At 40.0% G+C, this 14,072-nt stretch overlaps 1 protein-coding gene and 1 long non-coding RNA gene across 3 annotated transcripts; one reads left to right on the forward strand and one right to left on the reverse strand.

Moving 5' to 3' along the window:
- Positions 1–56: 56 nt before the first annotated feature.
- On the forward strand, positions 57–4,774 carry LOC135298703 (uncharacterized). The gene is made up of 2 exons (XR_010360758.1): positions 57–381; positions 3,918–4,774. It is a non-coding gene; the product is annotated as an uncharacterized LOC135298703 (long non-coding RNA).
- On the reverse strand, positions 1,699–9,520 carry LOC135298691 (C-C chemokine receptor type 5-like). 2 transcript variants are annotated; one of them, XM_064416511.1, is made up of 4 exons: positions 9,365–9,520; positions 8,882–8,980; positions 8,253–8,312; positions 1,699–5,094 (listed from the first exon to the last, which is right to left on the reverse strand). In XM_064416511.1, exons 3-4 carry the CDS (start codon positions 8,287–8,289, stop codon positions 4,013–4,015), a joined length of 1,119 nt encoding a protein of 372 aa, XP_064272581.1. In that variant the 5' UTR covers positions 8,290–8,312; positions 8,882–8,980; positions 9,365–9,520; the 3' UTR covers positions 1,699–4,012. The 2 variants fall into 2 exon arrangements, with proteins under 2 accessions (XP_064272581.1, XP_064272584.1); XM_064416514.1 differs by lacking the exons at positions 8,253–8,312; positions 9,365–9,520 and having other exon boundaries at positions 8,882–9,298.
- Between the last annotated feature and the right edge of the window lie 4,552 nt (positions 9,521–14,072).

Here is a 14,072-nt window from a genome sequence, read left to right on the forward strand (position 1 = left end):
GAGCGCGCGTGGGGGAGCGGGCGGCGCCTCGCTGAGGGAGCGCGGGCCGCAGGGAGAGACGGAGCGGAACTTGGGGAATCACTGGGAAACGAGGCCTTGGGAGGGACCTGAAGGAGCATCTAGCCCCAGCCTCCCCTGCCAAGGGCAGGAACACGTCCCACTGAACACCCTATACCCTGTCCTGGCATTGAGCACTGCCAAGGATGGGGCGTTCACAACCTCTTTGGGCAAGCTGTTCCTCACCACTGTCACAGGAAAAAAAATCTTCCTAATATCTAACCTAAATTTACCCTCTTTCAATTTGTAGCCGTTTCTCTTTGTCCTGTCACTGCAGTTCCTGACCATGGGTGCCTCTCTGGCTTCCCTGCAGGCCCCCCTCAGGTACTTTGTGTTGGGTTTGCAGGGCCTGGTGTTTGGTAGCTGGGGCGGCTTCTTGGAGCAGCCTCCAGAGGCGTCCTCCGTGTCTGGCAGAGCCAAATCCTGGCAGATCCAAAGGCGGACTGTGCTAATTAGAAATGGCAATAACGCCTCTGTGGTAATATATTTAAGGAGAAAGAAAACCAAAAAGTAGTTGTGCAATGGTAATTGTGGCCAGAGAAGAGTGGAGTAAGTTGAGTTTTTCATCAACCATCACTCCCATGTCCTTCCCCACTGTTTTGCTCTCAATCACTTCTACACCCAACCTGGAGCAGTCTCTGGTGTTGCCAGGTGTAGGACCTTGCACTTCACTTTCATTCTTGTAGATTGTATCTTCCAAGCTGTGGGCAAGAACGTCAAATGCTCTCCTTCCAGAGCAGGATCTGTAATCCTGAACCGCACTCTTGGCATCTGCCTGCATCGTGACAGGGTGACCCTGCCTATGCACCCAATGGACCTCCCTTCCATTCTTAGTGACCACAGTGCCTTGATGCTGTTTGCATAATACTGATAATGCCTGTAGTGGGGGCAGTCATTCCATTAGGAGATTTTCTTAGGAAAAGGGATCACAGCACCAATTAGGTTGGGAAAGACCTCTGAGATCATCAAGTCTATCCCATGACCCAACACCACCCTGTCAACCAAACTGTAGCACTGCACCAAGAGCCATATCCACTCTCTCCTTAAACACCTCCAGGGACGGTGACACCACCAGCTCCCTGGAAAACCCATTCCAATACCTAATCACATTTTTTGTGAAGAAATTCATCCTAGAAAATGTTTTGAATGAGAAAAGCCCCAAAAGCCTGCCCGCAGTGGTGCATGTTTGTTGGCATCAAACTTTACAGTGAGACCACATGGTGGCACTGTAATCTTAAGAACTGGAGGGAAGTGTGTGCACAAGTCCGCTGTAATTGTTAGATTTGAGCTAGATGACCTAATTACTTAAGTCACTAAATACACTGGAATTCTTTTATAAACTTATTTATTTTAAAAACCACTAATAGGAATTGTCTGAGATACTGCTTTTTCCATTGGTAAATGTAAACAAAATCAAAGTAGCATATTTATTATTATATTATTAGTGAGAAGCAGTTAAGGCCACTGGAGTTATCTTGATGGTACTGTGTTATTTGATTATGCTGGTTCTTAGTCCACTTGTAAAACCCCAATTTTGTCCTGCCTGTTCTTTCAGTGTTATAAAGAGGAATTTATTTTTCTTTTTCATTTTTCTGGACTGTTCCAAATATAAGGGGATGGAGGTGGGAAAAGATCAAGAAGTCTAACAAAAAAAGTGAACCAACTTTAATGGATGTTATAATACAAAGTATTATTACAGTTATTGGCAGAGTCCTTAACTGAACGTACCAGCAGTGCAACCAAATGCTGTGTTTTCAATTGCCTCCTTGAATGTGGATCACAGTTCATTGCAGTCGCTGAAATATGACTTGTTTTCATGTGCTGAAGTGTGATCCCTTTCCAGTGAAGTGATGGAAACTCTAGATAAGCTGCCGAACCACAGGGCCACCAACCTCAGTTCCACCTCTTTCCTCCGGAAGCTGCTTGTTGCTTAGAAAGATCCATGATTAGAGGTCCATGCTGTGGAAGGATCAGGGCAGTTTTGACGTGCCTCTCAAAAAGCTTGTCAGTGTGCCCATGCACATTTGGTTGTTGTGTTTTCTCCAGAAGGCCTGACAAAGAGGCATTACTGTGTCTGGCATCAAAGCCCTCCAGAAAAAGTAGTTTCCTAAAGGCAGGGTGTTTTTAAGACCAAGCGAAAGTTCTTGTCAAGAGCAGAATAAAATATAAAATTGTTTTCATACATGTATTCTATAAGTAAAAATAAAAAAACCCCAAAACTCAAACCTGATTAGAAGGCGTGTATTTGTCATTATGCTGATATATTTTCCCATTTAAAAAACATGTACAAAGTCCAGAAAGTAATTGATGCACAGAGCCTTAAAGAAGAGTATGCAGCTAAAAATCTTGTAAATGAGGTGTGGTATACTTCTGTTATACTTCCCATATGGATGTAGTTCCAAAGTGGTGCTTAATATGACAAAATAAATAACACAAAACAAGTGGTTTGATAAGTAAAGATTTCCCTATTTCACTTCCTGCTTTCACAAGCATGTTCCACTGTAAAATTTCTTTAAGACTTCTTGAAACATTTGTTTCTTTGAAAATATTATTTAAAAGGCTGTCTAGAGAAGCTGGGAAACAGAAATTGTTCTTCTGGATAGGAACAGCAAACAAAATATTCACTTTTTTTTTTCCTGTCTCCAAAGTTGTCCAATACCATATGTCTTTGGGGAAATGTAGGAACTGTTAGAAGGAGAAATTGGCCCAAATTAATTAATACTGTGATTATGGTATGTTCTTAAGCACCTGAGTAGCCCGGTATTTATTTCATATTTTCTAAGTGTTCCCATGCTTTACAGGTTCTGAGCTTTGGAGAGAATCAGTCATATTCAACCACCAGTCTTACTAATTATGGAAACTTTTGCTCTCTGTAAAACTCCTAAATGGCAAAAAACACCCCACTGTCACAGCCCCCCAAATGATACGAGCTTCTAAAACAAAAGAGAAATGCTCTATGCCCTTGCCTCTGCAGAACAGGGAATATTTTTACTTATTCAGATGTTTTGTTAAGTGTTTATAACATATACTTATCTCTAAAAACATCTGTGTCAATCCAATTCAGAAATAATTTTCACATCTCTTTCACCACTGTTGTGGTTTGATAGCCATTGTGCCTGCACTCATTTTTTAAAAAGTTTTTCTCTTATGTAGGCTACAAAAAAGGCACGCAAAATCACTGCACTAAGAAGCTAAAACACTGTTGAATCACTCTTCACGTTTGATCCAACCTGTTTAAAGCTCCATGTGAAATACTTTATTTTTAAAATACTGTTACCACACTGATTTTCTGATCGGTTATAGGACATTAGTTTTTTAATGATAGCACAATTATACTCTCTTTTTTAGCTTGAGTAGCATATAAAAGAGTAGATGAGTCATAAAGACCATTCAGAAGTATCAAACTCAAAAATCACTCAGGTATTAGCCCAAGCAGTTAGAACTATTATGAGAAAGCACTAAGTGGTTAGGACTCAACCATACACAAAGAAAAATATACCATGAAATATCAGAGTCCATTCTGAATGTATAAAATTTTTCATTCCATGCTGTATGATAGACCTTAGTAATTTAGCATTATTTACAAAGACACACAACCAGACTAGTAAAAAATATGACTGAGACTGAGTTTAAATGAGTGAGATATCTTGTGTGATGCACAAAGTCAAGAGGTGTTTCCAAAGAACCAGTGCAACTTTCTAACCTCTAGTTCACTTCAAAAAATCTGTTAGCCTGCTAGCTCAGGCCCCCAGTCAGGTAATTTGCCACATCCTTTTCATGTATTTGCAAATACCCAAGTCTGTGAGCAAATGCAATCTTTGATAAATATGTATTCTGTGTTGTTTTGGTTTTTTTTTCAGCTGCCTTAGTGACAAATATCCAGGAGAGATTCAGCAGGCTTTCATCAAAGAGTTGATCTCATAAGAGTCAATTCCACTTTTTCACTCGCCACAACTTACAATGCAGCAGAAACTTCTTGTTCTCCAGTAGATTGTGTGTAGGTGGAGCTCGCACGTTCAGCTGTGTCAGCATAGAAAACAGGACAGTATTTAGACAAGTGGACTGCAATCTGCTTTCGGAAAAAGCTGCGAAGATATTTCCTAAATTTTTCTCCAGCAAAGGCATAGATTACAGGGTTGATGCAACAATGGATCATTGAGATTGTTTCCGTCACTTGGATTGCTTTGTGCAGTTGACCATTTCCTTCACAAGTAGAGATGGAAAATGCACCTTGAAAATCACGCAAGAGAATGCAAATGTTGTATGGTGCCCAGAAAAAAAAGTAGGTAATCATGATAATGAAAATAAGCCTGACTGCTTTATGTTTCTTCTCGTTCCTACACTGCAGTAATGTCTTTATAATGCGTGTGTAGCTGCAGATCATGATTAACATTGGAATAAGAAGTCCCAGGATGTTCATTTTTAGGGTGAGGAATTTCTTCCATGCATTTCTCTGCTCAGATGGATAATGAGCATTGCAAGTATAGCCTGAACTTTCCTTCTGAGTTTTGTGAAATACTACCCCAGGGAGGGAAATAAGAACAGCAACAGCCCAAGTGACAACACTGGCGAGGACACCGTAGGTAACTGTCCTGGCTTTCAAAGCAAACACTGCGTGCACTATGGCCAGGTACCTGTCCAGGGTCAGCAGGATAATGAAGAAGATGCCACTGTAGAAGCCAAGGAGGTGGACACCTGACAGAATTCGACACAGTGCCTCCCCAAAAATCCAGTCGTGAACTGCATAATAAGCCCAAAAAGGGAGGGAAAATACAAAGAGCAGATCAGAAATCGCCAAGTTGAGCAGGTAGATGTCAGTCATACTCTTCAGCCTCTTGTATTTTACCAGGATAAGGACAACAAGCATGTTGCCTGTCAGGCCAAATATCACCACCAAAGAATAAAGAGGTGGCAAAAATTTTGCTGCAAAATGCTTTTCCTCAGTTGCAGGGCAAGGCGTCGAATCACTGTAGTCAAATTCTGTTGTCAGTGGCCAGTCGGTGTAGTCTGTGGTTTCATTTCCCATGGTGTATTGGTCTGGAAAGGAGAAAAAAAAAAGACATTAAATGAGAAGAATCTCCAAGCTTAGCAGTGAAGGGAGTGAAACATGCTGATGTTCTCATTTGAAATCCGTTTTGCTGATGAGCACACAAGCATTACGATGTCAAGAGAATGAAGTTGCAGAGCTCTCAGGAAACTCATCCATACAGCTGTGCACTCACACTGGTGCATGTTGGAAGTGTACTGTGTGTCATTTCCCACATGTACATTGTCATATGCATTTTTCTTCCTCAGTAGAGATTGTCAGCTGCCTGGCTAAACCAGAAACAGGAATGGTGGATTGAATTTGAGCCATGGCTATTCTTAATTTAGGCACTATGTGAGGGACTGGCCTTCCTTTGCAACGAGTCAGGGCCTGGGAGGTGAGGGTGCAGCAGAGCTGTGAAAGCCATCAGGAAAGTCCTGCTACACACTGGGAGCAGAGAAAGGCTGTGACTGTGATGTCAGCCCCTCCAGTCTCCAAAGCCTCCCCTTTTCCCAGCCTCCTGGTAGGACTGTGAGCCAGATGCAGAAGCACAGATTTGTGTAACTTGATCTCTGATAAGCTCAGGACAACTGTCTTCTCACAGACCCCCAGGGAACACAGAAGAATTCGTGTGTGTCCCATGAGAAGCTGGGCAGAGGATTTTGTGAAGTGTCAGAGGGACCACAAGTGCTCCCTGGTCATTTAGTGAGGAAATGCAATCGATGCCTTTGGTAGGCACTCAAAGAGAGCTACTTGCTGTCTGTTTAAAGGGCTGCTCTGTCTCCCTGTGCTATCATGACTGCTTTTATCAGACACTTCATAACAGATAGGTGGCTGCCCATGGCATGGTGCTTGTTTTGAAATCAGCCTGTTCCTGGAAACGTCCGGCCTGTTCTTGGACAAAGGCAACAGTGTCCCGATGCAGAAGAGTTCAGGCAGCGTGTCTGGCCCAGCTTGCTGTGTGATCCCTGAACACTCAAGTCATGCACCAGTGTTCTCTCCTTTCCTGATTACACTTTTTTTTCAGTGTTGTATTCTGCCCTATGTGATTGCAGGCATCTTTTGCAGAGACAACAGTCTCAAAACCACCACCATTTCATTTTGTCTGCACTTGAGCTCTGCAAGTCTAAATGTCACTGAAGAAACTCAGCCCATGGCTGGATTGACTGAGAGACAGACTCCTGCTCTGCTTTTTGGTACAAGCTTATAGTGGTCCATTCTGACTTAGAGATTGTTAAATCCCCAAAGCATCTCTTTATGCCTGTAGCTGAAACCTCTCAGGAGAATGGACTATTTACTGCTGTAAAAGTAAATTGCTCAAGATTCCAGTGCCCTTAATCTGTGTCAAAGTCATTGACTTAGCTAAACCTAAGATGTGGTCTTGGGGAAGGGGCTATTTGCTAGGTCTCCGAACTTAAAAATGAGGTTCTGCTGCCAGCTCCTGATGGAGATTCTTATGCTGCACAGTGCAGATATACATCTGCTCCAAAAGAGGAAGTTTTTTTGGAGCAAAATCTGCACCTTGTACAAAAAGAAATGCTGCTTTTGCAAAACGTTTTTATGCTCTTTCCCCAAGTTTTGAGTCTGGCTACCAGCTCTTCTCATAAGAATAATAAGAACAACAACATCCATGTTCAGATATTACTTTAAGAACAACAACATCCATGTTCAGATATTACTTTGGTATGTTGAGTACAGTGTAAAGTTTTCTTTTGGAGAATGAGGAGTAAGAGAATATTAGCAAATTGTAATTGTTTGGGTCTCAGCTTTGCCCAGATACAATCTCTTGATGACAAATAAGTGCTGTCAACCTCTTCAAAGACTGCCTTTTAGGAAACTCTGGCAATCTTTGTGAAACAGGTTTTTTTTTCCATAGTCATACTAACTGTGTAGTTATTACAATGCAGCAGTTATGGTTTTGTTGGTAACGGAAGTGGCTGTGGCTCTGTCGTCAATAAATAACTTGATTTTAAAGTAGCTAAGGGTTTATATTTCTTAAGTACTTTCAGCAAGTAAATATATTTTTTAAGTTCTTTCTTATAAGTACTTAAGAAATATACTGTATAAAGTATAATATAAAGTATATTTCTTATAAAGTATAATATAAAGTCTATTTCTTAAGTACTTTCACTTTTAAAAAAGTGACTTTGGTCTAAAACATTAAATTCTTTACTTCAAAGTATGATGAGACTTGGGCATTACCCAAGGAAATATTTAAGATTTTCTTCAGCTAGAATTGCTAGATCCATGTTGCATGCCCTGACAGTACATCCCTGCACATATCTGAGTATCCTCATATACAGTGTGTCAGTAAGCCATGCTGTATACTGGGCTTATGGGACAAGTACCAGACTCAGCACTCCCTGTCTTGCTCATTTTGCACCTGTGGGATGGCCATGCATAAATATGGCTATGAAAAACTACTAAGTCATAAACCCAGAGTGGGATTTTATGAGTAGGTGATTGATGGGACTCATAGAAAAATGCTGCCCTGATACTGCTGTGATAATTCTTTTTGTGACAGACCCTTCTTCCCTTTCACTGCTATCTCAATGCCTTCTCTCTTTTTTCTCTGCCTTCCTGGAATGACCACCACATTTTCCCTGTATCTTGTCTTCTCTCTTACAACCCTTTTCACATGCTTAAGTTGTGGCTTCCCCTTTGAGCAGTTGCTTTTGCTAACCAAACCCCATTCCTCTAGCCCAGCCTTTGCTTCACAAGTCTCTCTGCAAAAATATTTCACTACTCTGAATTGTGTATAGTATCCAGCACAGGCTGACAAAGGAGACTAAAAATACTAATTTGGAAACAAAAAAAAAATTAACTATAAGCAGGTTTGTACTTTATCCTATAATCTTGATGTTTTAGAAGACACTGTTGGCTGCTGGCTGGAATATTTCACTGGGTTAATCAGTTCACCTAACTAGAGTAGGTTGTTCACTTAACTAGAGGGATCTGACTGGGCTTATGTTTCCTGATCATTAAAAAAATCCTGAAAGCTAGGTAACAAAGATCTCTGAAGAAACAATATTTTTAAACAAAAAGTTCTATATAGTTTTGAGTACAGTTTAGAAAAATGAAATATTTCCAGAAACCTGCAATCTGCTATACAAATTCTGTTTCTCTGCTTGAGACTAGCAGTCATGCATTTTTTAAAATAAAGGCTCACCATAGAAAAGATGAGTAAACTCGTGTCCGTGTTTCATGCTGAGTTTCAGGTCACAGCTTTCTGTGTTTTAAGAAGCAAAGATTTTATTAGAGTGAGTTTCAGTTCATTTGCATAGTCCCATAAAATTGTAATAATTATAAGGCTGTGGCAAATGGAGGTAAAGTGCTAAGTGTAAAGTCCTGCATGTAAACAGGCTCCAATGAGTCAGTGTCTAAAATACAACACTAGTTTTTCTGCAGTCATCTTGTGAGAAGCATAAGTACTCTTAAATAACTCAACCTTCAAACAACTGTTTTGTTTTGAAGTAGCAGTTTTAAAATCCATATTTCCATCATTGCACATCATTTTCAGAGACAAAATCAGGGAGGCATACTCCATTATGTTTCTTCCTCAGATCAATCACTAGAGATTTATTTCTTTCCCTACCTGGGTGCCTGGATGCTCTGCTCAAGTCTTCTAGTGATTTTGTCCTTTAAAACTAGGGTATTCCATTTAACATGTATTATGCCAGCGTAATTTTTAAAGATGAGTACACTGGCAGGATTCCACTAGTATGTTTCACTTCAGACATCATACTGCCTATGTAGCTACTAAATGTAAAAAAAATAAAAGAGGCAAAGATGACTTACCATGTATCTTATGGTGCAGGTGATGTCTTGTATTATTACAACATGAGTAATGCTAAAATGACTTGTCCGTCACAAAAAGAAGGTCAAAAACACGTCTTCCTGTGTGAAGAAGGATGTATCAGTTTGAAAACTTCAAGCAAAAAAAAATTCTCATTTTAAAAAAATGAAGGAGCAGTTCTCTGGTTCTCTTTTTTCTAAAAATGGGTCATCAGATGTTACTTTTCTAGCTCTTGAGGCGTGCAGATATGTTGAAATTCTAGAGGATCCTCCTAGGGGTTGAAGTTTCACAACCCACCCCTATAGTTTTAGAAAAAGAGTTTATATAATTATCTTTTTCTTTTAGCTAACCTGATTGAATCAAGAATGGTTAACATGTGATTCATCCCTTTACATTTTTAAGTCTTTAAATTTTTTTTATGTTTTTCTGTCCTTTAGGAAAATGTGGAGCCTTTGAATAAAGTTTATGCTTCTATTCAGAATTACCTGCAGTTTCTGTTGTCTTGCTCTGAGTTGCAGTCCTTATATTTCAGGATAGTTGATCAATCCTATTTTTCTTTCACCTTGTTTTCTGGATTATGTTTTTTATTTTAATCCCTCTCATAAGACTATGACTTAGTCTGTGTAGTGAGTCTGATCTTTTAAAACATCACTGTTATTTATGTTTTGGAATTAAGCTTTAGAAAAGCCTGATAAAATCTGATCTCTTATCAATTTCCTTCCTCGTATCTGATTCCTCTGACTTTTAAACTGAAGCTGCGCTGTGAGCAGATTTCTAGATCCTTCCTGGACATCAAAGAAATGACAAAAGAGCTAGGGAAAATACAGAAAGCAAGAAGGGGAATGGTGCCTGACCAAATGCCAGAGAAGCCCTTAGAGAGAACCCCTGAGAAGATACCTGGTGAAGTACTACCCCCTGCCTCACCTTGACATCTCTTGGTAGGGTATTGGAGGATCTCGTCCCATCAGTGAAGCCACTAAAGGGATGCCTTTTCTGCAGTCACTCCTTGGTATCCCTAAAAGATTTTAAAACAAAAGCACAATCTTCTTTTGGATGCTGCCATTCCTTAATGGAAGTCAAGGGAATCACAACTTCTGAGTTATCCCTCAGATCTGTGGGGAGACAGTAAAGAGTGAAAGCTCACTCTTTTTTCCTTATCAACCTTTCTTTGCATGAGGGACTAATCTTTATTCCATAGTACAAATGAATTTTTCTCTTCCTTTCCTAATCAGCTGTTCCAATGAGGTCTTTAAAGGCTGGAGTCTCGGAATCAAAATTAAAGGCCTCTGAAGGGTATTCTAAGGGCGTGTTCACCCCACCATGCTTGATGGACTGACTATATTAGACCCCCCACACAGTCAGTGGAAATAGCTGCTTCTAATACTGTTTCCACTACACTTAAAACAAGTTCCCAGTTACTGCCTAACTTTCCTGGATAAAAAATTCTGCTTTCATACTGAATTATTATAATTCTGAAACGAGGTATTGTGTCAATTTACTTTCTCAATATGTAATTTCTAAACAATCTACACACTAAAATTAATATATATTTTAAGTATCTCTTCATGAAGACTGCATTGATTGCTGTATATTACATGTTACTTAACCCCCCTGGAGAGACTAATCCCTTTCATAATTTCAGACTACAGGAACAGGGGAAACAGTCTCAAACCTGTTTCTGGACTTGCCTGTTTTTCATCAAGCTTTTTAATTCTGAAATCTGCTCCTTCAAAACTTGCCTACAGCATTTTGACTGACAATAACAAGAACAACTACCACTGCTTTAAACTAAGACCTGTGGTGGGCTGGTCTTCAGAAACAGTCCCTTGTTCCCACAGATTCATTGGCTTTATTAACGTGTTTGATTTTGTTGATTATAGCTTTAGTTCCCATAGTTCAGTCTGGTCAAGAAGCAGAGTGTAGCATTTTATTTACTGGTGAAGAGTATTGCGCACCAACAGAGGGCCTCTGCCACTCACAGTTGTAAGAGCTGAATAAGGGGAATGCACTTGGTCTGCTCACCAGCTGCATCTTACAGCTGGATGAGCAAATCCCCAGAGAGAGTGTGAATTCCTGTGGCACTTGGCAGCCCAAGTACTGGGTTGTGTGGCTTTATTGTCAGCACCTGCAGGATATCTACAATTAGCTCTACCCCAGCTGCAGATAAGCAGAGCTGCTGAGAGGCCAGATTTGGTCAGGTCTTGCATGAGGCTGTAGGCAAATCCAATCCCCTTGAGTTGTTTGTGGGGCATTGGGTGATGTGCTGTTCATCAGTGTTGTTAGGACAAGATCTTTCCTGCAGGAATTGGTCTCCCATCCAGTCTGAAATTTCAACACACTAATCTGGGACTGATCATCTTAATGCTGTCTCACCTCTTCTCTGCTGCCTTTATCTTGTGTGTGTGAGCACAGGTGTGGACAACGCAAGCAACACATCCATTGTTGCAAGTCAGATTTTTCTCAGCTTTTCTCAATCCCTTGCCAAGCATTTATTTGGATAAGTGCACTGCTGCTTGTCATGAATGCCAGTAGATTTTAAGACTCTTTACCTATGCTGAATCTTATCATTTTACCAAGAAACTGAAGCTATTGTTCAATTACAAGAGTAATGATTCAGTGGATTGATATAGCTTTGAATTTTACCTATCATGGTTTTCATTCAGAGATGAGTAGGAGCTGTGTTTAGTGGTGTGATGCTCCTTCCTTCCATAAAGATATTCCTGGAATGGAAGTGAGCTACGTTCCCCATCTGTGGGGCTCAAGTTGATGCACTCAGCAAGTGTGCAGCCATGTACACTGTCAAGCTAAGCTGCATTTGTCAATCTTTCCTATCCAATGTTTGATTATATGATTCATCTTTACAGCAATCAGCCCATCACACTGAAGTGTAGGTATCTGAGTGATGTGTCATTTCCAGGGGAGATGCTGTAATTTTTGTGAGATTTACACTGGTACCGAACTGGCTGCTAGGACACATACCAAAACCTCACGTACCATTGTGATACACAAGTGTCATCAAGTATAATTATGGGTACAGAAACTTGAAAATTCAACGTACAGTTTCCATTCAAGTTATTGCAAACTTGCACCACCTGAAGAAGAAAGGCTGGGGGGAAGAAGGAAGCCTGGGACAGAATGATAAATACCTTTCTTAGGTATACACAGCATGATAGAGCACAACAGTCTTATTAAAAGTCTATTGCTACAGCAAAGATTAATCCTTTTCATCTGGAGAAAAGGTCAAATTAAGACAAGTGAACATGAACTAGATGAATCTTGTTACTTGTTCTATTCACCACATCTGTGTCCAAACTAGGTTAATATTAGCATACGATATTTTATTTCATCAAGTAACATGTGTCTTTGTCTTGATGAGGCTGAATAAAGACAACCAGTTCAAACTACTTTATTGTTTAGGCAATTTTTTCTTATCGGCCTTCTCTTTCAGGCTCTCAAGTTCTGGTGACTCATCATTTGAGCCGCCATCACAATCACACCCAATCTTAACATCTGTGAGACATATTCTCTTGTGGACAACAGGGGAAAAGCACAATGTACCACACCCTAAGATTTCTATCGTAGAGACTAGTGAAAAAAAACCAAACACTTCACACATAGGTGTAAAATAAGATGGGTTACAAAACCAAATTCTGGAAGATACAAGCATTTCTAAAGCTGATGAAGATTTCTTCATGTTGTTCTTTATTGTCAATAACATCAAAGGCTGGGGGCTTTTTCACCTATTATTCTTAGGCTGTTTGTTTCTTCATTGTAAATCTGACATATATGTCATTATACATTGTCTTATTGTCACGGTATTATTTTTGTTTTGGCTTTCTCCAAGCTGCTGTTACTGAACTATGTTTCCTTATGCAGCAAGGAAGAGAACATTGCTTCCTTCTACTATTTTTATCTAGGTTTCTGGTGTATGCTCTCCCAATTTGTAGATAAAAGTTTGTTATTATACAATAAATTTTAGTTGTGGGCAACAGTTATGCATTTCACAAAATTTAATCTCTCAGGATCTATTTTTACATAGGCCTTTAATTCACACACTTTGGGGTTTTTTTTCAGGTACATCTATAGTACATAAATTCTAGGTCTAGAGTTTGGTGTTTTGGGGCTATCTCATCTGTGCCTTGGATATGCTTCCCCTGTGTACCTGTAACTCCTGGACCTTTAATCAAGCACGCTGGCAAAATCACACACCAAATTTCTTCCTGGTGAAAACTAGGTCACACAAAGGGTGAACAGAGTCTGTTTGATGACAAAGTATATCCCAGTAAGTCAATAAAGTAGCTTGACAGAGATAAAAATTCACCAAAGTATAATAGAGGATAAATAAAAGAACATAAGAAAAATGAAGGAAAAAACAAACATGCAGGAACCAAAATATATAACCTGAGAAGTAAGAACAGGAGTACACTATAAATCAAGCTGCAAAGAAAATGAAACTGTTGATAAAGCCAAAGAAGTTTGCTTAGTCATTAATGGAGTTAAATACCTGCCTATAGACTGTGGTTGCCTCTTACTCACAAAACCCCCTTCTTCAAAGGGCATGCGGGTGAAGAAAGTGTGCACTACCTTAAATGGAGATCAGAGAATGCAAAGCCAAGGACTTCAGCTTTAGGTTGGTACATATGTGGGAAATGTCAATATTTTATTGTTCGAAGTGTATAAAAATGATCACCTGGCATTTTGGAGGTGTGCTAGCTTTGCAGATTCATGACCTAGCACCCATCTCTGCCCAGATATAAAAGAAAAAAATATCTCAACTGCAAGGGTGAATCAGCTTGTTGTACATCAGGTGAAAGAATCCATGCTCAGGGCAACACCAGTCCCTAGAAACCAGAGAGTACTTTCAAGAGTCAAAGGTTAGATACAGTCTGTAATTGTCCATACCTTATATTGTTGTCTCTGTAGGGTATGTCCAGATGGCTCTTTTACTTCTATCCATTTGGTTTGCATTCCACTCAAAAAGTCTGATATCAGGATAGGTTGTGTCGTATGGGTAACATCCTACTGGCACAACCCCATAGACAGGTCTGAGCTGAGCATCACTTGGAGGTTTTTGCAGTTTTGCATATTGGCTTGTGTTTCTAAAAATGCTGCCCTCCTCTCTCTCAGGTCCCACCTTCCCAGCATCAGTCATTCCAGACTTCAAACATTCAAACCAACATTGCTCTCACTGTC

The sequence above is a fragment of the Passer domesticus genome, chromosome 1 (assembly GCF_036417665.1).
Source record: "Passer domesticus isolate bPasDom1 chromosome 1, bPasDom1.hap1, whole genome shotgun sequence".
Lineage (NCBI taxonomy): Eukaryota > Metazoa > Chordata > Aves > Passeriformes > Passeridae > Passer > Passer domesticus.